Raw genomic sequence first — 27,722 nt, 5'->3', positions numbered from 1 at the left:
TACAAAGTTTTGTTCAACATTTCACATTTAGAAATGAACAGATAAAAAGGGAATATGGAAGCACTATATGTTTACAAAACGTTTTTGATTCGACAGGAAACAAATGAGCCGTATGAAAAATTAAAAAGAAAACAAAAATTATCTGCTGATCCTTTGTAATGAGATGATTTTCTCATTATTATGGGATAAAGTCATGATATTGATATATCATTTCAGAAAATAAGATTTTGAATTTTTGAATATAAGTTATTTTGTTCGTATATAACTTATAAAAAGAAGAAGATGTGTTATAATTGCCAATGAGACAACTTTCCACCAGAGACCAAATGATATAGAAGTTAACAACTATAGGTCACCGTACGGCCTTCAACAATGAGCCAAACTCATACTGCATAGTCAGCTATAAAATGCCCCTAAATGACAAATGTAAAACAATTCAAACGAGAAAACTAACGGCCTTATGTGTGTAAAAAACAATGAACGAAATACAAATATGATATACAGCAACAAACGACAACCACTGAATTACAGGCTCCTGACTTGGGACAGGCACATTCAGAATATGGCGGGGTTAAACATGTTAGCGGCCACCCAACCCTCCCCCTAACCTGGGACAGTGGTGTAGCAATACAACATATGAACAAACAATAAAAATCAGTTGAAAAGGGCTTAACTCATCAGATCGACACAAAGCAGAAAAACAAGTAACAAAAACACAGACCGGACGTGCCAGGGTATTTATACATCCCTAAGACAAATAAAATAATCTGATAGTACCTGCAGTTACTGACAGCTAGATCAAAGCCAATTACATATGATAAAAAGGCATGTATCTAAGACTAAAGTATCAATCAGTACACATCCAACATCCAACGGATTTAGTGGAAAGACGTCATTAATAACAGTCAGAGAGAAACGTGACCTTTTGCAATGCCAGAATACAGGTATCTACAGATTGTAGAACCGTGAATGTGCATATGTATATGTATATAACAATAATATTAGTTTGGTTTTAATTTACCTATACAAAAATCAATATTTATACTAATAAAAACAATATTTAAAGATCTAATTACAGAGTTGAATTGGTAACCTTTCAGAATAAGTTTATTTAAAGGACCGATTAGTTTACCCGGATCGTATATAAATTTCCGGGCTCGGAAAATAACTTCTCCGTAAAAAAACTCGTTTGAAATAAGTTTTCTTCAGGTACAGCTAATCTTATAAACCAAATCTTTGTATCTATGGAAGAATCTAGTGAGGTTATAAGTACATTTTATTTGTAATAGCGAAATCGAAACCCCTGACTTAATAATTTACCAGTAATCCAAAACGTCACCACAGACACGGGCATAGCGAACGAGTTGTTATATATAAACACCGTAAGATGGTGCCAAAGGAAAGTATCACCATCCAAAAATTTCAAACGAACATTTAATTGAATATAAAACCTTTGTTTGATAAGATTGTGTGGAAGTGTAGTGTAAAGAGTTGAAAAGTCAAAATCGTCAGCAGAATCAAAAGGACCATCAAAAGCACGTAATTTATCTAAAACATCCAAAGATTTTTTTTTCACTCCAAAAATAGTTAATTCCACTATTTTCATATGTTTAATTACAATAGTTAATGATAAGTTCTTTGATAGTAGTTGAGGAACTAGTTTAAGTTAAAAGCACTGAAACATTGGTTGTAGAACACTTACTAGAGGCCGAGATGAAACGACATTTTACGGGGGTTGTTACTGTTATTACTGGGGATATAAACATATAAATCAACATGAACATCTCCGAAAGGTAATATCTCATGGTCCTAAGTTCAGAGAACCCCAACACATCAATTGGAACCATAACTTCAAAATAATTATGGATTCCATTGAGGACTACGCCAGAGCATGGGCTAAACGAGAAGAAATTGAACTTGACACTTTGTCAGAATGGGTCAATACAATCAGGTCTCTGATAAAACATTGAATTTATAAGTTGAAAAACTGTGTGAATGATCGACCAAAGTCCGTTTTCAGAGACAAAGAAGCTGTGAAATGTCTGTCATCTCTTCACGATAAATATGTTGCTGTTCCTGACGACAAAGCTTCAAATAATATTGTCTTTGTATGTAAATCGTACTACTACGAGTGTCTTGTAAAAGAATTAGGAATAAATGAGCACTCAGGTAATCCCACATACAAGGACATATCATTTGACAAGGATGAGATTTTGGCGAATGATAAGTCCTTCGTGGTTTCAATGAACATTACCTTGAACAGCAAATCTGAGGACTTACCTTGTTTGTATTGGATACCTAAGCTTCACAAAATTCCATACAAACAACGGTATATTGCCGGCTCATCTGCATGTTCTACAAAGGAATTGTCCATTAAATTGACAAAAATTTTGTCCGCAGTGAAAAGGGTCATCAGAAATACCGTGAATCTGTTTACTTGCGTAGTGGTATTAACCATATGTGGATTCTAAAAAACTCTAAAGAACTTCTGGATAATTTCAAATCTCGATCTTTCTCTGAAATTGATTCTATCAAAACTTTTGATTTTTCAACCCTGTATACCACCATTCCCCATGTGAAATTGAAAAATCGTCTAAAAGAAATAATCCAAAATGCTTTTCAATATAAAAATGGTAGCATACGCTATAAATTTATTACCTTGAGATACCATACGGCATATTTTGTTAATAGTGAACAAAAAGGTAAAACATGCTACACAGAGGAACAAGTGATCAGTATGCTGGAGTTTCTTATTGACAACATAACATATTTGTTGAATTTGGAGGTAGACTTTTTCAACAACTTGTCGGCATTCCTATGGAAACGAACTGTGCGCCTCTCCTTGTCGACCTCTTCTTATTTTCATATGAGTCGGAGTTCCTTCAAAAACAAGAAGATCAAAGAAGCCAGATCATTTAATTTCACATTCAGATATATTGATGATGTTCTTTCCATTACATGTAACAATCCAAACTTTTCTGATTGGGTTCCATTAATATATCCCCCAGAACTAGAAATTAAAGAAACCAACAGATACGGCTTCCTCCGCCTCATTTTTAGACTTATACCTCGAATTTGACATAAGCGGTCATCTCAGTACCAGAATCTATGACAAACGAGACAATTTTAATTTTGAAATTATCAATTTCCCCCACCTTAGTAGCAATATACCAACTTCACCTGCATATGGGACATACATTTCCCAACTCATTTGGTATTCAAGAGCTTGCAGCTGCAACCCAGACTTTATAAAACGTCACCAGTGTCTGAGCAGAAATTTAAGTTGATGAATCAGGGTTATTGCAAAGAACGTCTCGTCCTTTTTCTAAAAACAAAAGGTCATCAGAAGATACCAAGACCTTGTTGATAAATATTCCGTATCAGCTTCACAAATAATACATGATGGTCTTGAAGTATAGATTCTAGGTACTGACGTTGTTTATCATCTTAATTACGTGTTATAGAGTTCTTTTATTTGTCTTTGTAAATTATTAACCTTTACTGTTTAGTCCATTTTTGGTTATATTAATATCCTTCTGGTGTGGCTCGGTACTTATGCATCCCGCCAATGTTTTGTTGTGCTGTGGTCATTTTTTGTATTCTTGTCTTTCATTTTTGCTTATGTGCTTTGTCTATATGCCATTTTGTTTTTCTGTGTTGACATATTTGTTTGCTTTTATAGTGATTAATATTATAACACAATGTTGACTGCTGTACCCCTATTTTTGACATTGTTACCTATTATGTCTGTTTGTTTTGTTCACACATTGTTGCCAATTTCATAATGGAATTTTATGCGACTGTCCAAGTGAGAGGTTTGGCTAGCTATAAAACCAGGTTTAATCCACCATTTTCTACATAAGGAAATGCCTGTACCAAGTCAGAAATAGGACAGTTGTTTTCCTTTCGTTTGATGTGTTTGAGCTTTTGATTTTGCCATTTGATAAGGGACTTTCCGATTTGAATTTTCCCATAGCCAGAAATTAGTAGTTCTTTTGCTAATTAATATTCATAATATGTAAATGAGAATTGTACCACGTGATAATAGTTTGAAGTGGACTGGCTTGATATCATTAAAATCTTTAAAACACGGATATTATAAGTTGCCCGTCACAGAGTCCTTGTTTATAATCACTCTGATATTTCCGTAAAGTTGTAAGGCGGTCAAAATCAAAACAATGAACGCGAATTTAGTGAATTTTTCGTGTTTTCGTGAGTTTATTCTTCTTGAAATAGAGGCATTTTAACTTTACGTGGGAACCTAGAGTTCAATGACTACACATGCAAGGTTTGGACTTGCTTATTCTTTGGACATTCAAGTTTCAAGTTTCACCCCGGCAACCTGTATTTCTAATGACCATGTTAGCCAATTTTCAACACGAAGTTTGCAAATTTGACATTTCAGCCATTTTAGCCTGTATTTTATACTGCAATGTTAAAAGCCTCTCGCTTCGATTTTTAAAATAGCTCAGGAACCTTGATTTTTGCTACGACAGTCATTATATTTCGTTTAAATGGTGTATATTGTTGTGTATATTTATTTTCTGCCCCGGCAACCTGTCTATCACTTAAATCAAAGTTAAAAACAACATTTTTTCAAAATTCCCTATCATTTCAATATAATTTTCGTGACCCGTATCCGATTTCTTTAGTATAATATTCAAATAAGCAAAGTGGCGTTGATTTCTGGATATGCTTGCAGTTCGGTATTTTTGTTATTTTACTTTTTACGGGTTCGTTTATAATAGTGACAGGCCTTTGTCCAATGAATAATGGAATATTATATATCAAGTATAAAAGGTGAAGTAACTAAATATAAACATAAGTTACAATTTGTTTGCTGTTTTTGTTGTTTTTGCTGTATGCTTTTTGCTTTTTTGATGTTTTTTGTCTTGTTTTATATGTTTGTCATTTGTTTATTTTTTAATGGTGGAGGTGTGCTTTTAATTGTTTCGTTTCACTTTGTATAGACTGATGAGTGATGTCCTTCATCAGTGGCGGATCCAGAATTTGTTATAAGGGGGGTCCACTGACTGCCATAAGAGGGGACCCCGCTACAGTCATGCTTCAGTGATTCCCTATATAATCAACCAAATCCCCCCCCCCCCCCCCCTGAATCCGCCTATGTACATTCAAAAGTTTACGGTTAAGGCAGAATAAGGATAAGAATGAGAATACTGGTACAGTGTTATTTAGAAACATGTATTTTATCATTTGGTATTTAGTCGCGTTTCAGTTTTTACGTCCAATCAAAATCACGAAATTAATCACTCCGCAGTTACATTTCGTTACTTCCGGTCGAAGCTTTGGTTTACAAGAAACGCATTTTCAGGTATATTTCAACCCATTAAACTAAAAATTCACAACATAAAACGCAAAACCTGTCAAATTAACATTGTTTTAGATCAAGATATGGACAGTTGAATTCCCATAAACTTCTTGAAAGTATCTTCGAAACAAAGGGAAAAAAGGGCAAACTAAAATTTTACCAAATGCCAAATTTTGTTATTATATACACGTTCCAAATTATACTAGATTGATAATTATAAATCTGTATTTAACATAGCAGAACGAGCCAGGTGGCAACATTGGTCGCTCAATACCAAGTAAAAAGAAAATAAAACTAACAAACTATAGTCACTTTTAGACTAATGTAATTGTAAAATTATATATGGCATTCTGATCCAAGTCACACATTAAAAATTGTTTACCTGTGTCATCAGGTAAATTTAGTGTTGTGCCATTTAAAAAATGTCATGTACTGACAATGTACTAAATTTGTAATCATACAGTGATATGAATTTAACAACAAATGCATACTTGTCAGAAAAATAAACCTTTGAAAAAAGGGCAGGGTAATTTTATATTAAGATGTAACAGTAAGATTAAATGGAGATACTTTAAGGGCACCCTTTGTGTGAATGACAACACTTTTATGGCACCCTGAATATAGATATATAGGCACTGCTATGGATAATCTGAAATTGCTCTGACAACCTTTTTAACTATTTTTTGTGATCGATATGTCTCAGTGTTGAATTCAATAAAACATATTTGTCTCATATAATGTTGTTTTGATTCTTTCAATAGAGTAAGGTTATAAACAATGTTCAGTCTGATTGTTGTTTACCTGTTGTTTTAGTTTACCAGCGCTTCCTTTGCCTTTGAGATAAGAAAATATGAAAAAATAGAATGTTATCGACCTGTAAATGAATTTTTAATTGACTTGTATGTAAACTAAAACAACAGACAATAAAAAGGTTCAATATTGCTAAAGACAGAGACGTATCAGACAATATGTTAAATCATTTATCTTCTTTTTTACGATACAAGTTCATTTCTGTCATTGTCTGTGCATTTGACATACAGTATTTATCACTTGCACTTGTGCGTAGCTGTTTCATTGTCCTCGATAATTTCTGTAATTGCAAAGCAGTAAAGGGGCCATTACAGGTATTTGTTTGACACAAGTGTTGTATGTAAAAAAAATTAAGAATTAAATTTATTTATTTTTTCATCATTAACAAAAATAAAACGTTTAACATATAAATGTCTTAGAATTATATTTTAATCTCATGTCATGTCATATACGAAAAACAAATCTCCCGAAGCTGAATTACGAGTGTACACCATTGGATACAAAAAAATAACTATACTCTGTTTTCTATCAATTTTTACGAAACACAGTGAATAATAAGTTACAAGCATGACAAGGAGGAAAGCACATGAAAAAATTGCAAACATTTTACCACCTGTGAAGTAGACAGACAGGGATATTGGTTTTGTTCTTTTTACAACGTAACCATGCTTTTGATATCGAATGGACTAAAAATTTCACACAATCTATGAAACAAGAAAATCACCAAATTGTTTGTGGTTATCTGTCACTTTTTAAAACTTTCCTCAACATTCATACTGTTTAGCGGCTCCATTTCATATCTGCGGATGAACTAGCTTATCCCAAATGGTTCAAAATAGAAATCTTACGGAATCATGACTAAAAAGGAAAACAAACATGCTTAAGGCTACAGGATATTCATGATATTTTTTGTGTAAACATTTCCAGATCTGTTCGATTGTCTATTTTTAGATTTATTTTATAGAACAGAAACACAACAGATTATTTTGAGATTTTTATTTAACACAAACAACAGATGATGTGTTATCATATCTCACGAGAGTAAAAAAACAACCATGAAATTTCAAATTTTTTCTAATGAAAATCAGAAAAATTGGGTCGTCAGTTCCGTAAACCAGAAATTAAAAAAAAGTCACTTAAGTACAATAATAAATACATTTCACATGCTAAATAAGAAAAAAATCCCCTTATCCTTTTCTTATCCTACATTTACATGATGTCTATACAACACTGACAACATGTTCCAAGTACAGTTGCCAGGTATAAAATATATAAAATGCAAGTATTTATTTTTACGAAACCTATCCTGTCGCATTATTAGGAATTATTAAAATATCACAAAAAATTCTGAAATTACAGTTACTCGGCATGCTTGGTGTAAGGATGTATCTGATGGAGTATTAAAGACTTTCATAAAAGTAGGTCAGAGAAGTTTCATTGTCAGATTGCAAACACTTTTTGTACAATTTCTTGTATGAATTGTAACTACTACACAATTTTGTGATTTACAGAAAATATAAATAATGGACTTCCTGGAGGAAGAGGCAGAGGAAGAGTCTAGTTTGTCATCTGATGGAGGGAAAGTTGTAGAATCAGGGGAAGAAGACTCAGATGCTGTAGAGGGAAGGAAGAAGAAAAAGGTGAAAAAGAAGAAAAAACAAAGAATTATAGACGATGATGATTCTGATGAAGAGGAAGATGAAGAGGAGGATGGTAAGATCTTGATAGTAGTAAAAAAGGAAGTTTAGATTCTTCCACTTACACTTTCAGTTCTTATCATTGAGAATTGAAAAAAACTATTGCAAACAATTTTATTCAGGGCTTAAACAATATTGCACTGCAAATATTTTGCTTTTTATTTGTTTGTTTTTTTCTTTTTCAGAAAACTTCCAATTTCCATTCTTTTATCGGAAAAATCACTTTCGTAAGGGATAGAGTCATAATGCATTTGGAAACTGGACAGTTTAGAAAATCATGATAACTTTAATTTCCAACCTATTTCAACTCTGTCACTTGAGAAATGTCATTGACATAAATGCTAATAGCAATGTTATATAATATGATTTTGAAAATTTTAAAATCTTCTAGGCATTGATCAGTATTTTTATATATATATTAATGTTGTCTCGTTTTGATTTATATATGTACGTACTGTTACATCTTGTAGAAGTTCTGATTCAATTTATATACGTAAAAACTTACATTAAATGTACTGTAAAATCTTGTAGAAGCTCAGATTCAAGAAGAAATGAAAGATTTTATTAAAGACGATGTAGAGGAAGAAGCTGAAGAAGAAAGTGGAGATGAAGGAGGGAAGAGGAAACATGAGGATTCAGATATAGATGATCGACTAGAAGATGAAGATTATGATCTTATCGAGGAAAATCTTGGTATCAAAGTTAAAAGAAAGGTAATATATTAAAACAAGTTTTCAAGCAATAATGCATTAAAATTTCAAATAAAAATGGCCAAATAGTGTGGATCAAAGTACACCTATTATAATATCATATCAAATATTTTAAATCTGACAGTACTATATAGATACCATTTCTATCTGACTTTAATGCATAATAATAGGCACTTCCTTCAATTCTTCAAAACTACTTTCTGTCAACAATGATTTTAGTTATTGTTCCAAACTTTGGAACCTTTTTAGTGAATACTAGACGTTAAATGCAAAGTAAGTACAAAAATATATTTTCAGCATTTAGTATTTTGTACAATCTGATTAAAATACAGATTTTACAAGGATGGATCCACAATATTCCGATTTACTTTCTGTATAAGTAATCAGCCTATGAAATTTCTGCCTTTAGATTTATAAAGATGTGTATCATTACAACAAAACCTGAGGATCCTGAAAGGTCTTTAAAAAAAGAAAGAAGAAAGATGCGTTGTTAGAGCCTTGTAAGCGAAGCATAGATTAATCTTTATTTCAATCAGATTATATTTCATTATTGATTTGGAGGGTTCCATCTTTTAGGTATTTTTTGCAAGAAAGACTAACAAAATCAATGATAATGTTGATTTTTGCCAAGAATTCTATGGGTAATATTTGGAACTACAGGAAATATATGTACTATATTCATGATATTATAAGTAAATTTTATTTCAGCCTAAACATAAACGTATTCGAGTTTTGTCAGAAGATGAAGACAGTGACAGAGGTGAAGAAGAAGGCGACAAAGGCAGGGAAGCTGTCGCTGAACAACTTGGGTTTGATTCTGATGTTGGTGAAGGGGAGGAGCCATCTCAGCCTGCTGAGACCGATTATCAAAACTTGGTTGAGTCGGAGGAAGAAGAAGATGGTATGTAAAAACACTTCCAAGATTCCTGGCTAATAATTTGTAACACCAGACATGCGTTTCATCTACATAAAACTCACCAGTGGCGCTCGAATAAAAAAAAAGGGAAACAGCAAAATCACACACAAAGTTGAAGAGCATTGGAAGTAAAAAATTCCATAAATATTATTATGTAAGATGATAAAATCAATTCAACAAATAAGCATTGTAAAGAAGGTGTTTAGAAAACCTTTATGCAACAGCAAAGCTACAATGCATTATACAAATAAGAAGATGTGGTTTCTTGCCAATGAGACAACAAAGCTACACTGCATTATATAAATAAGGAGATATGGTATGATTGCCAATGAGACAACAAAGCTACAACCCATTATATAAATAAGGAGATATGGTATGATTGCCAATGAGACAACAAAGCTACAACCCATTATATAAATAAGGAGATATGGTATGATTGACAATGAGACAACAAAGCTACAACCCATTATATAAATAAGGAGATGTGGTATGACTGCCAATGAGACAACAAAGCTACAACCCATTATATAAATATGGAGATGTGGTATGACTGCCAATGAGACAACAAAGCTACAACCCATTATATAAATATGGAGATGTGGTATGATTGCCAATGAGACAACAAAGCTACAACCCATTTTATAAATATGAAGATGTGGTATGACTGCCAATGAGACAACAAAGCTACAACCCATTATATAGATATGGAGATGTGGTATTATTGCCAATGAGACAACAAAGCTACAACCCATTATATAAATAAGGAGATGTGGTATGATTGCCAATGAGACAGCAAAGCTAAAAGAGACCAAAGGTCAACGATGTTCATAATTTCAGGTTCTTATAGCTTGTCTGATGTTACATCAAATATTTATTTGTACAACCACTTTATCTCAATGGAGAAACTGGTATTTTTGAACAATAGATATAATGTTGACTCATTTGCTTTATGAAATGATATTTTTATTCTGTTTATTTTGCTATATATGATATCAAATATGCAACCCTAGGTTTTCTTTAAGAATTAACTTGATGTATGCATATAATTTTAGAAATGGCTGGATTTATTGTTGACGAGGATGGTGAGCCTATTCATGGCCAGAGAAAGAAGAAAAAACACATCATTCATTCTGATTCGTAAGTAAACAATGTTATTTGGATTCTTGTAATAAGTCAACCTTCCTTTTGTTGAATTCATATGCAGAGGAAAATTGTTAATTTAATGAAATAACCACAATTTGTTGAAGTATGCTTGCCATGAGTATGGAAAGTTGTGGTTTCAATTTCAAGACTTCAAAAATGGTAAATTTTAATACTTATATACAAGCTGTGAGATATTCTTCCAAGATTTATATAACAATATAAATTGATGTATTTTCGAAATATGTAAATTGTCTTTATATTTTTACTTGCTCTTTTTCAAAGAGTAATGTAATTAAAATATATATATATTACTACAGTGCTCTGCAAGAAGCACAAGAGATTTTTGGCGTGGACTTCGACCCAGGTGAATTTGAAGACTTTGGACCTGAAGAAGAGGAAGATTTTGAAGATGAGGTATAAGAGAAGGAAACAACTTTTATGGGCTATTCCAGAAAATAATACTCTGATATCTCAATTCTGTCCATTTGTCAATTTTTCAATTATATAAATTATCTATGGTTCTGAAAACAAGAAGGGAGTTTCTTTGCTAAAATTTCATCAAAGGCAATATAAAGGAAATCTTAGTTAAGCAACTTGAGATTGAAAGTTATCACACAGAGAGATCAAAGGAAGATTTAGGAAATTAGAAAAAAATTTAGATCTACTACTGCATTGACTTGGATCAGTGTTCTCCCCAGGCCGTTTTAGCGTCGCGGCACCAAGACGCTATATTTTTTTCCCGTGATGCTATAATAATTTCTGCGACGCTATAATTATTTTGAGGATGCTATTTTTCTTGTCTCTATATCGCAAAACCATGTCCTAAATTTTGAACTTTCATCTAATTACCGCTTGTGATCATAAAAATTATATCACCTTTAATTGTAATCCCTTCAAGTCCGACAATAGAGGCAATTTAGAGTGATTAAATAGGTGTAAATTGCCCTTTGGGCGATAACTGAATGGATACGAATACCCCAAGCTGACACTTGTGACATGACTAATTCCACGTGGTCCAATCGCAAATTTCAACATGGAGAAAATTTAATCAGAAAATCGAAAAACAATTCGAAATCTACGTTTGCATTAATCCAAATTCAAAGATTCAAACGATTTCTCTCTTTAAGAAAAGAGGTTAGGTCGTATATTTTTACAACTTTTAAAAAAAATACTTTCTTTCATTACCGGTATCTAGTTAATCGAGAGCGTACATGGCGTATATTGAACATTTTGATTTTGAGTTAAATAAGTTTCATACTTCTTTAGAAAGAGATCATAATAGGCTTTAGTTAATGTTTCATCCATTTAATGTATTTAAAGCGTCATATGCATTCCCAATCTTTTGTCAAACATTGTTTATTTTCGTAAATTTTTCTTCCGCCGCCATTATATTTGTGTAAACTACGGATCGGAACCGGACCAGATATGACAAAATTCCGCATTTTTACGATAATAACTACAGATGCACACATGGCACAGTAGACAGAAAAAATGATCACAAAAGAGAAAACTACGCATTCCACACGCATTAACAGACTATTTATTAGATATCTTTGCTAAATGTATTCTCTTTGAAAAAGCATTGTTTTAATATACTGACTAAACATGCTAAGGTAGCTTAACTTTGTTAAAAATATATATCATTTTGATATAAAGAAACAACTGGGACTAATTCATTGAGTACCATTAAACAATGAATTTCATAGACATGATAAAGAAAAAAGTTTTTTAATTGAAATTTTATTGCTATATGATACATTCTCTTCCCTTTTTATATAAAAACCAGTTCTTTTTTTTGCTAGATATTTAGTATTGTATATATACAGGTTGCACTATAATAAACCATTCATTCATTCATTCATTTAGTTGAGTAGGTAGGGTAACTGGAACCACACTTATATTTTTATTTGGTCCAAGAGGAAAAAAATAATTCTGTAACTATAAATGAATATAGAAAGCATAAACTGAAACAACTGTTATCATGGTTATAGTTTAATTGTATTCTCAGTTATGAATTGAACAATATAAACATATACAACATAAAGGAAATAGAGCATCGCCGCGACGCGTCAAATGTCATTGAAATTTTTTTTAATTTTTTTTACGCCAAATGTGATGCTATCCAAAATTTCTGGGGAGAACACTGCTTGGATACAATATTTCTTCACTAGAAAGAGTTGAATTTTTAAATTTAAGATGGGAGGCTTGCCACACATTGATTAATAAAAAAAATAATCAATTGGTTAGGAAAAGCTTAAATTGGCTTAGTATTAGAGAAACTGTTGTATCAACTTGATGTACATCACTAATTCATATTAATAAAATTCCTGTAATAAGATATGTAACATTTTGGTGCTTTATTGCAGTATGCTGATGAAGATGATGAAGACATGGAAGGAAAAAGAAAGAAAGATAGAAGAAAGAAAAGATCAAAAATGGGTATATATGATGTAAGTAATAGAGAAGAAGAGATAATTGTATCAATACATGACACAAAATCCCAGCACACACCTGACAAAACCCATATTATTAATAAGTTTATAATTAATTGAAATACTGATGTTCTTAATTTGGAAGCCCGAGGACCTCTATTTAGGAGATAACTGTATTGTTTTTAAAGCTCCAACGGCATCAATTGGTGATTTGATGGTTGCAAATTAAGTTTACTGGCGACGCGTTAGCGGAGCCAGTAAACGGGTATTTGCGACCATCAAATCTCCAATTGATGCCGTCAGAGCTTAAAATACAATATTGTTATCTCCATTCTAATGAAACTCACAGAAAAACAACATCAAATCATATATTTAAAACCTGTCATACGTCGTCCACGCTTGCGCATACATTTTCATAGCATCAATTGTGAATTGATGCCATAATAATTGGTGACGTTATCCAATAAAAATGAACGTTACAAACGATGTTGCATTAGAATTGTTTGTATGATAGTTCTAAAGATTGGCAGTGTACTTGATGCTTTATGTTATACTCCCATTCACAGAAGATTATACTCCAATGATCTGTACTTGGTGCATTATATTATACTCAAATTCGCAGAAGATGTATACTACAATGATCTTTTTGTCTGTCCTTCTCTTATATATATACATATAACTCATCTTCAATATTGAAAAATGATTGATTTGACGGAGAGTCACTTCCTGTTTGACGATACCTTAAATTTTTATTTTACTGTCTGAACTTAGAACTTTTGTCAATGTCTAATAACAGTTGTACATTTCAATGAGGGCTATTCCAGAAAAAAATAAAAAGGGGTTGGAAGGCACTTGAATTGTCACAGGTGAAACAAGAAGTATTTTCATATTACAGACAACATGAATTCAGTCATTAGCAAAATATGCGAGACATTTCAGCGTGTGCACTCTTGATTTTTTTTTGTGGTTTTGAAATATTCTGCATTTATGTATATTGGATATTCAAACTTTGTTAAACACTTGAAAGTTGTGTTCACCCACAAAATCCACAAATATTGGTATCCCAGGACCACAGTATAATATTATCTTTATTGAATCCACAGTATGATATTATCTCTATTGAATCCACAGTATGATATTATCTTTATTGAATCCACAGTATGATATTATCTTTATTGAATCCACAGTATGATATAATCTCTATTGAATCCACAGTATGATATTATCTTTATCTTTATTGAATTGAATCCACAGTATGACATTATCTTTATTGAATCCACAGTATGACATTATCTCTATTGAATCCACAGTATGATATTATCTTTATTGAATCCACAGTATGACATTATCTCTATTGAATCCACAGTATGACATTATCTCTATTGAATCCACAGTATGACATTATCTTTATTGAATCCACAGTATGACATTATCTCTATTGAATCCACAGTATGATATTATCTTTATTGAATCCACAGTATGATATTATCTTCATTACAGGTTTATGAACCCACTGAGCTGGAGAGAGGATTTTTCACAGATAAAGATCAGGAGATAAGAAGTGCTGATATCCCTGAACGATTTCAGTTACGACAGATTCCAGTCAAACCTACAGAGGAAGGAGAACTGGAAGAGGAGGCAGAGTGGATATATAAACAGGCATTTGTAACAACTACAGTCACACAACAGGTACATAACCTGGAATAAAAAGATATATGAAGCAAAATGTGCACTGATACATTCTATTGTAAACCACTGACTTTTAGACATAACAGTTTCTTGCAATATACGAGGGCATTATAGAAAAGTATGATAGACAGATTTAAAAGGACAAGCAATGTCCAATTGAAATAGTCCATTTTCAGCTGATTGGCTCAGTCTCAAAATGTTAGATTTTTTTTTGCCAAGGGAATTAACTAGGTATGATAGACAATGGTTCCTGTCTTTAGAGGCAAGTGGCTTGAGCATGATTTATTGTGCATGTTGTGTGGGATCTGACATAATTTTGATTTTATAAGTGCATCACCACTTTCTGGTAAAAGGGATTGCAAATGAGGTAATTATGGAATAAAAATTATTTGAAAATGGATTAATAAGGAAGTAAGGGAAGTATAGAAAATATGTATAATTTATTTATACTCTCTATAAAGAAGGAGAAAATCTTGGGAGCTGAGCTTTTCTTCTCATTTTCAAAGCTTGTACAAATTAAGTCTGTTTTTTTTCAGACAATTTACATGAATACTACTGCATGGTGAAATATTAGATTTTCTCTATAAAATGAAGAAAACTAAAACATATGTATAAAATTTATAGAAACAGAATTTACCAGTTATATTTTATTATTTACAACCAGGGTTTTATGGAACAAGACAACCATGGTAGAAATCACAGTACAGTCAATAAAATCAGAGAAGCTATTAACTTCATGAGAAATCAACAGTTTGAGGTAAAATATGATATAGAAATGGTGATACTAGTTACATGACATACAAAAACTAGTTAATTAGCATCTGGTTATTAGACCAACATAATAAAAAAAATATCAAAAGCACACAAATCACCAAAAAAAATAAAAAGCATAACAATTGGTCAATTTATTGGGTCATCTCCACCTTTATACATTCACACCTTTTGGTCTCTGGTGGATAGTTGTGTTATTGACAATCCTGTCACATCTCTGTATTTTATGTGAATTTAAGATAGTTTGATCTTTCTATGGATGTTTTGGTACTTTCAAGCCTACACATGGATGTATCGTAAGCCAGAATATTTTAGCTCGGCAATTCAAATTGATTTTAAACTATCTATAAAGGAAGAAGTCGTGTATACATCAAATAGACTAAATGGCATCTTGAGGTTAACACTTAAGTGTCTATAACACATGTGAAGCTCAATATTTCTAATCTAGAAAAGTTGTGAAATAAGTTTGTTTTTCTTAAAGAAAAAGAAATGTCGAAATATTTCACTTCTTCCTATCTTTACTCAGTTATGATATTTTGTTTTTGTTTACTCAAACACCATACAATTTTGTAGCAGAGAACTTATAATCTAATAAATGAACTTACTTGAATATTATTTTTTGTTGGACCAACTATTTTGAATAGTGAAAAGTTATTTAGAGACCATCATTATTCAAGTAAAGCAGTTTTTGTTTTTGTTGTAGGTACCATTCATTGCCTTCTACAGAAAAGAGTATGTTGAACCAGACTTACATATCAATGATTTATGGAAAGTTTGGCACTGGGATGAAAAGGTAGGAAAACCTCAATTTTACAACGATGCACAATGGTTTGTGTGTGGACAGTTTCCATAGGGTCTGAAATATACATATATAGATATGCTGTGGATTCATTTATTTTCGTGGGTACAAATTTCATTGGATTGAGGAAAACTTGCATTTTTGTGGATATTTGATTTCATGGTTTTGTTAAAACAGTCAGGGTTACTACTTGTACAAGTTAGTTTTATTTACTTGAAGAAGTAAATATTAACATACTTATATAAGTTTATTTGTAAGATGCTTATACAAGTGTATTTTATTTACTTGTATAGGTAAATTATATTAATGGCTTAGTTATGTCCTTTAGACATTCAGATTTTTTTTTACTTATACAAGTAAAAAAGTCATGCTATCTTCTTTTCTTGAATTTCTCAGGACTTCTTTGCTCTTATAGAAGTTTTAATTGTCTGTCCTTGACTAATCATTGAAGTGTAATTTCATGGACAATGAAAACCTCATTTGTGTGTTATTTTATAAACACTTTCTCATTTACAAGCCTCCAAGGGGCAATTTTTGAAGGCCTTGCGCAATTACTTCAGATTTTTGTGCAATTAGTTTCTTTGTTGAATTAATGAGATGAAACGTTGAACTCTAATAAAAAATTATGAGCTAACCAGAGAAAAATTGTTTGTCATGTTTTTACATCCCAAAACTTGAGAACTTTAGGGATTGTAAAAATAAATTACTTATACAAGTAAATTTTTTGAGAAAATTAAGGGGAGATTATTCAAAACTTATAAGAAAATATGAATATAACAAACTTACTTGTATAAGTATATTATTATTTACTACTTCCAAGCCATTTTAATTTGTTGTTCACCCGTACAGAATCCACGAAAATTAATATTCCAAGAATATTAATGAATCAACAGCAGTAATAAATCGTACAATAATTTACTCACCACCCACATCTCCCATTATAAGACCACTAAAGATTGTGTGGTCCCATTTACGTTGACAATTTATTTCCATTCATTTTACAGATGTGTCTAAACTCAGCATAAGAAATTTACCTGAAGTTGTGATAAATTCAACTGAAATTTATTCGTAAAAGCCTAATTTATAAGCTTCACAGATATATTTGGCTTGATAGAGCATGATTTCAGCGGCTATAAAGCCTCAACAGTGATTTAGGATTAAAAATATTTGTTTTCCTTGATTTCCCTGTTGGCAGTAAGATCCATGATGTGGGGACATTCTTTTGGCAGTGCAGGATGTACAAATACGCAGCCACTTCTTTCTGAATAGTGAGACTACAATTTTTTGAGGGTTAGTAAGTGGTCTGTTGCTAGAAATTTGAAATATAACTGGAAAATGTAGGAATCATTTGATGTCCCATATCAAAATGCATATTTATACATTAAAACATGCACACTCAAAGCAATGGTTTTTGCTGCTAGACAGAAGAGGTGCAGGTAGTTACATTTCTGTACCTCCAGTTAACCCTTGGGGTACTATACATGTGAGATTGATGATAATGGTGAAGTACAGTTACAAAATCTAGGGACTATAAAGCATGATTTCTTTTATATTGTAGTGGACCCAGTTAACCTAGGGGTAGTGTGAGATTGATGGTAATGGTGAAGTACAGTAACAAAATCTTGGGACTATAAAGCATGATTTCTTTTATATTGTAGTGGACCCAGTTAACCTAGGGGTAGTGTGAGATTGATGATAATGGTGAAGTACAGTAACAAAATCTTGGGACTATAAAGCATGATTTCTTTTATATTGTAGTGGACCCAGTTAAGATCAAGAAAAGAAAATCTGATTGTTTTATTTGAGAAGATGCAGAATTATCAGTTTGATATGAACTCTGACCCTGACCAGGTCTTAGCATCCAATGTGAGGCCTCTAACAGATGAAGATGTTGATAGGTAATTATCACATATTATATTCATAGAAGAGTGAAATCTGTCAATAACGTACCAAATTAAAACTCAGATACTCCTCCGTTTCACTGGTTATGGGGTTTTATTAGTTAAAGAAGGGGCATGTCTCAATTTTTAACTTTCGTAGTATGATGACCAATGAGACAACTATCCCCCAGAGACCAAAGTATGTGGATGTAAACAATTATCGGTCACTATACAGCCTTCAACAATGAGCAAAACCCATACCATATAGTTGGCTATGAAAATGAACCAACTTTTTTTGTTTGTTTATAAAGCAAAAAATTATTCATATACCTGTTTTTTGTACAATAGTAAGCTGACTGCAGGATGAAAGAGGATTCCAGTTTATGAATAATAAGGTTTAAACATGTTTTATGGCAGTAGTGATTGACAATTATATTTTAGATCAGAATTTTCTTACAAATCATCTAAACAAAGAATTTAATAGGTAATTGTTGGAAACATACATTTGACAATTGTCCATTGTATATGGATGCAACTGAGTGGGATAAGAAAAGAAATAACAGAGAGAAAATGTCTACATTTATAATTATCAGCCAGTTAATAATGACCACTAATTACTTACTTCAAAGTAAAATCTTAAAATATGATAGAAAAACTTGACAAAGATTAAATATTGTTGAACTTGAACATTTTAATATTGAATTGTATTTCATTTTGAATTTCAGAGTGAGGCAGGTTCAGACTTTGGAAGAGTTAAGAGATGTGTACCAGCACTTCCTGTTATATTACGGTACAGATCTACCTAAAATGAGGAATGCAGAGAAGAGAAAAGCCAAAGAAGCATCAGAAAGCCAGGAAGGAGAAGATCAAGAGAAAAAAGATGATGACATTCACGATTCCATGAAGCAAGCTTCAAGGAAGAATGGTTACACAATCTGTACCAGAAATAAATTAGGTCAGAAATATTATGAATTGTTGGAAATTTTTAAGGGGACAGCAACAAAATGCATCTGGAATATGAGAAGTAAAATTTGTAGAAAGCATTATACAAGACCCCAGGTTCAAAAGAACGTACAAAATTTTGACAATCCTTTCATTTTGATATAAAGTTGTAGATAAAAAGAAAGAATATGGCGCATTGATTCAATATCTAAAAATTCTACATGGACAAGATTTTATTGCTGTTTTGCATCTCAAAGTCAATGAAGCCTTTTAAAAGGGTTAAGCTTTACTGCAGATACAAGATTGTCCCTAGCATTTGTTTGGGTGTAATTATTTGCTACATATTGATAACCTAACACTAAAAAGTTTGTTTATTAAGGACACTTAAGATTGTTAGGTCCAAAAGTTTGACTCCAATCTTGATTGTCTAGGATCGCCCGTTTTCCTGCCAAAGGTTGGTGGTTCTCTCTGGGCACCCCGGCTTCCTCCAACTACAATGTAAATAAAGTGACAGCCACAATAAACACAGCAATCAATCAATCAATATAATTATATATATACTATAGACATATTTTAAAGATTCATAATTACACATTTTGAATTTTTTCAATTGTTGTTTTAGATGATATAGCTATGAAGTTTGGTCTGACACCAGAACAGTTTGGAGAAAACATCCGAGATAATTATCAAAGAAACGAGGTGGAACAATTTCCAATAGAACCTTTAGAATTAGCAAAGGATTTTATCAGCAAGTATGTATTTCTTTACATGATAGTCTCACGATATAGAATTGTAAGATGTGAATTTAATTCCAAGGAAATATTTAGCCATTAAAAATAAATGTTTCATTTTCTAGCATAAACACACATTGAAATTGTTCAGAAACTTTAAGGATTTAAAAAATTTAACTTTTATTTTCATATTTTAAAATTAACTTTGTATTTCATTAACAGTGTCACATAGAGTAACACAGTCTTTCACTCTCAGTCTTTGAGAAAAATTAGAATATCATATTGGTGAATGCCATATCAAGAAATAGTTTATTGGAGTAATATGGCAAAGGTTAAGAAATTCTGAGGCAAAAAGCCAAACAAAGGCTGATTTAATTTTTTTTACAAATGTTTGATAATGTTATTTCATTTTTTTTAGTCAGTTTCCTACAGAAGAAGATGTGATGTTAGGTGCCAGACATATGGTTGCCATGCAGATTGCCCATGATCCTCTAGTCAGACAAAGTGTGAGACAGACTTATTTTGAACGAGCCAAGATAAAAGTTACGCCATCAAGGAAAGGCATTAAGGTAAAGTTTTTATTGTACCAAATTTTGAATTACTTTTACAATCATCATCAACTCTGAAATTCATGATAGTATCAGGGGATTATTGTTGTTGTGGATGATGGCAGAGGGGCGTGGGATGATATTATGTTGAAAAATACAAAAGAAAAAAAGTTGATTTTGAAAATAAGCAAAAACTAGTAAATGTTTAATTGAAAATTACCATAACAAGTACAGGAAATTATATTTTTTTACAGGAAATTGATGAAGAAAAACCAACGTATAGCATGAAATACTTAAAGAATAAACCAATCAGAGATCTGAAAGATGATCAGTTCCTGAAGCTGACACAGGTATTTCAATCAGTCACTTGCTGTGAGACAAAATGATGTATAAGTTAATGGTAGATGTAAAAATCAATTATTATTCTATCCATCTTGTATGCGAAAGGATTTACTTGTATATAGGCTGAGCCTTTATCCAAACCCTCTGTTTGAATATAATTTAAACGATAAAATCTTTGCATTGAATAAAATATTAGTCATAATAATCTGTTATTGATTTCTAAAGAAAACAGAAATTTATATTTACCATTGAAGCTTTTTTCTGACTATACATTTTGAGAAGACATCTGGTAATGGCCAATGCTTGACAACTTAATTATTTATTATGAAGCAAATGTTTTTGGTTATTAAAGCAGATGATTTTGATATTAAATTATTTTGTATATTCTTTATCAGGCTGAAGATGATGGTTTATTAACAATAGAAATGTACATAGATGAACAAGGTGAAGGTCGACAGACATACTTTGAAGAAATTAGACAACTTTACTATAGGGTAAGATATTCTTTTTATTAAGAGAAATATATGATCATTCTTGTAATAAAATAAAGAATGAAAACAGGGAATGTGGCAAAGATAAAACAACCCGACCAAAGAGCAGAAAACAGCCCAAGGCCACCAATGGGTCTTCAACACAGTGAGAAAATCCCGCACACGGAGGCGGTCTTCAGCTGGCCCCTGAACAAAAATGTGTACTAGTTCAGGGAAAATGGAAGTTACACTAAACTCCAAAACATATAAATGAACCAAAATTAGAAGGACATACAAGACTAACAAAGGTCAGAGGTTAAAATGAAAAGTGCTCTTGAATAGTCTTATGAGTTTCATATTTGTACATTTGTTCAGATATATATGGCATAGAAGATCCACAACTTTTTTAGTGAATAGAGCACCAATTTGATGAATTACATTTTTTTTTTGAAGAATCTGAGAACTTTAATATAGTTTTGCATGACTAATGAAATTCAGCATTTATAGACAGTTTACAGCGAAAGAAGAAATCACAAAATTACATTGGTTGTAACGACATAGCATGATTTCCCGTAAAAGATGAACCGATAATTTCACATATGAAATAAATCCAATAATTAACTCCTACGATGTCATACAACAGTGGCTGTTGTGAATACATTTCTATTGACATGACATGAAAGCAAATTCAGAAAAAAGAAATTTTAAAAAACATAAAGTTCCTTGCATTTTCTATTTTGTATCCCTTAAAAAGTCCACAGTCAGTGTAATAAAAAATTAACAATTTCAGGATTTAACTGATGGTCGATTAAATAATGCGCTACGCCAATTCATTAATGGGTTGTTTGGTCACTTTGTAAAATTATCATCACCGGAGGAGGTATTAAGTGTTACCCTTGTCCGTCCTTGCATTTGCCCATCCGTCTGTCTGAACGTACTTACAAAATTTTTTTTTGTTCTCTTACTTTAGTTTGGTTCACTCAAATGTTATGAAACTTATAAACAATGGTTGTTAGCACAAAACACAGATCAAGATCGAATTTGGGTGGCGTCACTTCTACCATTCGGGAGTTATGCCTTTATGTATGGAAAAATTGCTGAATTTTTTGTTTCTGTTCCCTTACTTTAGTTTGCCTCAACCAAATGTTATAAAACTTATACACAATGCTTATTACCACAAAACTCAGATCAAGTTCGAAATTGGGTGGCGTGACGTTTACGGTTCTCGAGGAATGCCTCTTTATAACTTTATATGCAAGCGAGGGCATCATCTGTGTCCCATAGACACATTCTCCATTTATTTATATTTGAACTCTTAGATTAGTTATTCTATTCGAGATTACATGTATTACAGGATGAATTCAGTCACTTGGTACAGCAATGGAACTCCCAGAGAAGTCAGGCTCTTGAAAGAGCTTTAACAAAGATCTTATATCCTCAGATGGAGAAAGAACTCAGATCTAAAATGTTGGCAGAATCTAAAGAAGGCATTGTAAAGGTATATTATTGCTGAAAGCTATCTGAAGATGACCTGGGTAGAAAAGGTTAACTGAAATTGTATGTGGTCATTTTGATTTTTGAATAGTCTTTTGGAGAGTTGTCTCATTGGCACTCATACCACATCTTCTTATATCTAATTAAAGAAAGGAAATGTCTGTATTGTAAACTGTGAAACCTGTGTAAGAAAAAATTGAATATGGTAACCATGTACTAGGCATAGGTTTATCTACTGACTGGTATGATTACACTTTATACAATGCTGTTTAATTTGTTTTTCAAAGTTACCAAGTACTGAAATTGTTTTTTTTATCATTTTGAAGGCACTTTGTAAATGGGTAACCACCTTAAGAGGCAAAGTTAGAATTTCACTTCCAAATTCATTATACAAAAAAGAATTTGACACCCACCCATAGTTATATTTTGAGGTGGGTTCCCTCCACCCCATGTGTGATTTAATAAGCCAACCCTGAAGTTTGAATTTGCTACTGAACATTATATAAATAACACATAGCTGAGAGGGTGATAGAGCAGATTGTTACCCCCGAGAAAACATTGTCAACTGAGGCGAAGCCAAGGTTGACAATGTCTTTTTGAGGGGTAACAATCTGCTCTATCACCCTCTCAGATATGTGTTATTTAATTTATTATACTGAATGTTCTGTTATTACTGTCGATTAAATTTCAAATTCAAAGTAATAAACTATGACGTCTTGTACATAACAACCATCCGTATTTAATAAAGCGCACACTTGATCAAGCGTCTCCGTGAAGGGTAATAGAGTATTTGCCATAGGATAGAGTCGTATTTAATAAAGCGCACACTTGATCAAGCGTCTCCGTGAAGGGTAATAGAGTATTTACCATAGAAAAGAGTAAATTGTCTCCTTCGTATTAACCAATCAAAATCTGGCATTTTGACATGAAGTATAATAACATAATATGTCACTATTTTGTGAAGGAAGGGAATTCAAACTTATATGATTAAAGGACATATCAAGTAACAGCAGTTTCAGATATTTATATTTCATGTGAATTGTTTTAATTTAGTTAAAAAATTCTCTTATTGTAGGCCTGTTGTAGAAAGTTATACAATTGGTTGAAGGTTGCCCCGTACCAAGCTGATCAACAGTTATATGAAGATAATGACTATGACGAAAAAGATGGCATCCGTGTGCTAGGCATAGGTTTCTCTACTGACCAGTAAGATTATTCTTTAAACAATGCTTTTATATAAATTTTTAAAAGTTACTTTCTTGTATTATAGTTTTTATACGACCGCAAAAAAATTTTGTGGTCGTATATTGGTATGACGTTGGCGTCGTCGTCGTCGTCCGGAGACACACTGGTTTTCGCACTCTAACTTTAGTTTAAGTGAATGGATCTCTATGAAATTTTACCATAAGGTTCAATACCACAAAAGGAAGGTTGGGATTGATTTTGGGGGTTATGGTACCAACAGTTAAGGAATTAGGGGCCAAAAATAAGCATTTTTGTAACTTCCAGACATAACTTGTGTGTTAGTGTATGGATCTCTCTGACATTGTACCACAAGGTTCCATATCACAAAGGGAATGCTGGGATTGATTTTGGGGGTAATTGTCTCAAAATTTTAGGAATTAGGGGCCAACAAAGGGGCAAAAAATAAGCATTTTTCTAGTTTCATGACAATAACTTGTGTGTAAGTGTATGGATCTTTCTGAAATTGTACTACAAGGTTCCATATCACAAAGTGAGAGCTGGAATTGAGTTTGGGGGTAATTGCCCAAAACGTTGAGGTATAAGGGGCCAAAAAGGGGACAAAAATAAGCATTTTCTAGTTTCCAGACAATAACTTGTGTTCAAGTGTATGGATCTCTCTGAAATTGTACTGCAAGGTACCATACCACAAAGGGAAGGCTGGGATTGAGTTTGTGGGTGATGAATCATAAGGGGGTTCAAAAAATTTGGGGGAGGGATTTTTTTTCCCTTTTTTTCCTTTTTTTTTCTTCAAAATTTTCCATTTTAAATTGGTTATTTCTGATTTATTTATAAAAGCAAATAATAATGATATGGTTTGAATAGGTAAATTAAAAATGTTTAAGTTCTTAGACCACATTCATTCTGTGTCAGAAACCTATGCCTATGTCAAATATTTAATCACAATCCAAATTCAGTGCTGTATCAAGCTTGAATGTTGTGTCCATACTTGCCCCAACTGTTCAGGGTTTGACCTCTGCGGTCGTATCAAGCTGCGCCCAGCGGAGCATTTTATTTCAAAGTAAAAAAATCTAGACTTATCCATACTGTTTCATGCAGGGACGGCGTCAACAATGTATTAGTTTCTGATTAAGTCAATTTGAGGGGAACCACTTTTGGTATATTTGATATGCAGTTGCATAGGAATTGGATCATCTCATTTCTATGTAGACTATTTGGCCCTACCCCCTGAGACATGGTCTATTGACTTTTGCTAAGTTTACATATTAAAGTTTGGATGAGGTCAGTTTGAGGGGAATCACTAGGCATAGTAAGTCAATGGTATTTGGTATGCAGTTGTGTAAACATTTGTCCATTGAGATTATTTGGCCCTCCACCTTTCAGTCATGGAACATTGATGTTTAATGTTAAAGTATTGCCATTTTCATTTCAACATTGCATATAAACTTTCAAAGTTCATAAAGACTAGACATATCTCTGTGTCAACTTTAGAAAAACAAATAATAAAAAACCATTTGAAATTAATTTTTAGTAGAATTTTACAGTTTTTGAAAATAAAAATAACCATTTGAAATAAATATTTCAAAAACCTTTTCCATTTATTTAAAAACAATTAATAACCAGTTGAAGTTATTTTTCAAAAACATCTGTTTTAAATGATACCTTTGGCCTATAACTTGATTATTTCTTACAGTGATAGAGATCTTGACACTGCTTCTTTTGGTGCTTTAATTGATGGAGAAGGACAAGTCACAGATTTCATAAAACTTGTTAGTTTGATAAAGAGCCGACGTGCCTGGAGAACAGTTGATAGGGAAGGAAAAGTAAGAACTACATGTATACCTGTTTAAAATATTTATTCTTTTATGGAATTTTTTTTTTTTTATAAAAATAAATTTTGGTTCATAACCCATGGTTATTTCTTAAAGGCCTAAATAATATTGATCATGGTTAGCACACATTTTAGTTTGGAACTGTTTGCAGGTTGAACATTTTTCTTAAAATGTCAAAAGTGAAAAAAGATTTGATGGGGATTAAAATCAGACTATTTATTAGGAATCAAAATTAGGGATGAAATTACTTGAATATGACTATATATTTTTGGTGTTAGCCTATTGTTAAATTGTAAGGATTTTTATATAAATATTTTCGTTTGGGATATAACTTTCAAATATACTCAGATATTTTACATGATATGAATGTTCTTTTATAGGCAAATGATTTGAAAAGGCTGAAAGAATTTATTGCAGATAAGAAACCACATGTTGTAGCAGTCACTGCAGAATCAAGGTCAGTAGATATAAAGATCCTTTACAGCAGAAACCAGTCATGTGTACACTTATTTCTTGCAAAGTTAAATATAAATTTTATCAAGAGATATTCATCAAATTGTTATATATTGAAATCAATGATTTATGGTATCAAAGAAGAATTTTGATTTAGGTGAAAATTTAACTTAGAATTAAGTGAGTATATGAATTAATGAAGATGTGGAGTTATATGACACCAAAACTTAAGGTATATAAAAGTCAACATGCAGTTTTCAACCGTAGATAATTTACCATATATAAATAAAGTTACGCTGGTTATAGAAAAGTTGTGATTGAATGTAACAGAGTCTATCAAAGAATAGTCATCAACATCAGTTTCAGAAAAATACTTAACTCTATATTCCAAAACACCTGGAAACTTGTCAAATAGCTCATGATATCAGAATTGACTACTTAATAGAATATAACTTCCAATGATATAATCTGTGGCATTGATTGGTAAACAAATGAGGATGGTTACTGTGGTGAGATTATTCCAGGTCTCTTGTAAGAATTAACTCACATATTTGTGTCAATGACAAATGTTGTCATAAAAGCATGCATAAAGAATTTGGTTGGTGAAAGACCTACACTGGAAGATCTGTTGATGAATGTCTTGTACCAACTGATAGATATAGATACCAAGACAAATGCAAACTTTAAAAAGATAATTTATATTACAGGGATGCCTTGTCTATAATAGAAGATATAAAGAAAATCATCGATGATTTGTGTCAGGAACAGGCTATAGCTCCCATCAATGTAGAACTGGTTGATAATGAAGTGGCTATGATATATGAGAATAGCAATAAAGGAAAGGTAATATATTTGGTTAATGGGGTTTATTGCCATTTTAGACTTACAGAGGTTTAGATATCTTTCATGTATTTGGGGGAAGTTCTTGTTGCCCTAATCTTTAGATGAAATTATTGATGTCACAATGCTTGAAAAAACCTCAAGCAGAAATTTTTGATGCTTATCTTCTTAAAGTAATTTGTTGAATAATATTTGAATAAGTAACTGACAAAGTATTTTAAATTCCATTTGATGGAGGACCTTTTGTTATCTTTGCAAACTACTGTAGAAGGCTAAGGTTTAAGTGATTTGTACAAGTTGATATTGATTGATTTGTATGCCCCACTTAGGGGCATCATGTTTTCTGGTCTATTCGTCAGTTCGTCCGTCCGTCTGTCCCGCTTCAGGTTAAAGTTTTTGGTCAAGGTAGTTTTTGATGAAGTTGGAAGTCCAATCAACTTCAAACTTAGTACACATGTTCCCTATGATATGATCTTTCTAATTTAAATGCCAAATTAGAGTTTTTACCCCAATTTCACGGTCCACTGAACATTGAAAATGATAGTGCGAGTGGGGCATCCGTGTACTATGGACACATTCTTGATATAATTAGTATTAGACATGTTAGTAAAAATAAAAAATAATATGAAAAATTAAAGTTATTTACAATAAATATAGATATAAGAAGATGTGGTATGAGTGCCAATGAGAC

The 27,722-nt window shown here is 32.1% G+C and overlaps 1 protein-coding gene across 4 annotated transcripts in view; it reads left to right on the top strand.

Moving 5' to 3' along the window:
- The first annotated feature begins 5,271 nt into the window (after positions 1 to 5,271).
- Positions 5,272 to 27,722, top strand: part of LOC127712643 (transcription elongation factor SPT6-like) — a 37,840-nt gene continuing 15,389 nt past the window's right edge. For all 4 annotated transcript variants that reach the window (XM_052219196.1, XM_052219197.1, XM_052219198.1 and 1 more), the window contains exons 1-21: positions 5,272 to 5,332; positions 7,651 to 7,852; positions 8,368 to 8,549; positions 9,255 to 9,447; positions 10,515 to 10,599; positions 10,923 to 11,019; positions 12,972 to 13,055; positions 14,538 to 14,726; positions 15,391 to 15,483; positions 16,201 to 16,290; positions 18,055 to 18,194; positions 18,902 to 19,131; positions 19,741 to 19,870; positions 20,268 to 20,418; positions 20,652 to 20,747; positions 21,135 to 21,233; positions 22,564 to 22,707; positions 23,779 to 23,909; positions 25,600 to 25,729; positions 26,119 to 26,195; positions 26,899 to 27,034. In XM_052219196.1, coding sequence (XP_052075156.1) covers positions 7,663 to 7,852; positions 8,368 to 8,549; positions 9,255 to 9,447; positions 10,515 to 10,599; positions 10,923 to 11,019; positions 12,972 to 13,055; positions 14,538 to 14,726; positions 15,391 to 15,483; positions 16,201 to 16,290; positions 18,055 to 18,194; positions 18,902 to 19,131; positions 19,741 to 19,870; positions 20,268 to 20,418; positions 20,652 to 20,747; positions 21,135 to 21,233; positions 22,564 to 22,707; positions 23,779 to 23,909; positions 25,600 to 25,729; positions 26,119 to 26,195; positions 26,899 to 27,034 — 2,667 coding nt within the window. In that variant the 5' untranslated portion in view covers positions 5,272 to 5,332; positions 7,651 to 7,662. The remainder of the gene's footprint in view (positions 5,333 to 7,650; positions 7,853 to 8,367; positions 8,550 to 9,254; positions 9,448 to 10,514; positions 10,600 to 10,922; positions 11,020 to 12,971; positions 13,056 to 14,537; positions 14,727 to 15,390; positions 15,484 to 16,200; positions 16,291 to 18,054; positions 18,195 to 18,901; positions 19,132 to 19,740; positions 19,871 to 20,267; positions 20,419 to 20,651; positions 20,748 to 21,134; positions 21,234 to 22,563; positions 22,708 to 23,778; positions 23,910 to 25,599; positions 25,730 to 26,118; positions 26,196 to 26,898; positions 27,035 to 27,722) is intronic.

Source organism: Mytilus californianus, unplaced genomic scaffold, assembly GCF_021869535.1.
Source record: "Mytilus californianus isolate M0D057914Y unplaced genomic scaffold, xbMytCali1.0.p SCAF_8, whole genome shotgun sequence".
Taxonomy (NCBI): Eukaryota; Metazoa; Mollusca; class Bivalvia; order Mytilida; family Mytilidae; genus Mytilus; species Mytilus californianus.
Note: the sequence above shows the minus strand (reverse complement) of the source record. Positions and strands in the feature narration are given on the sequence as shown.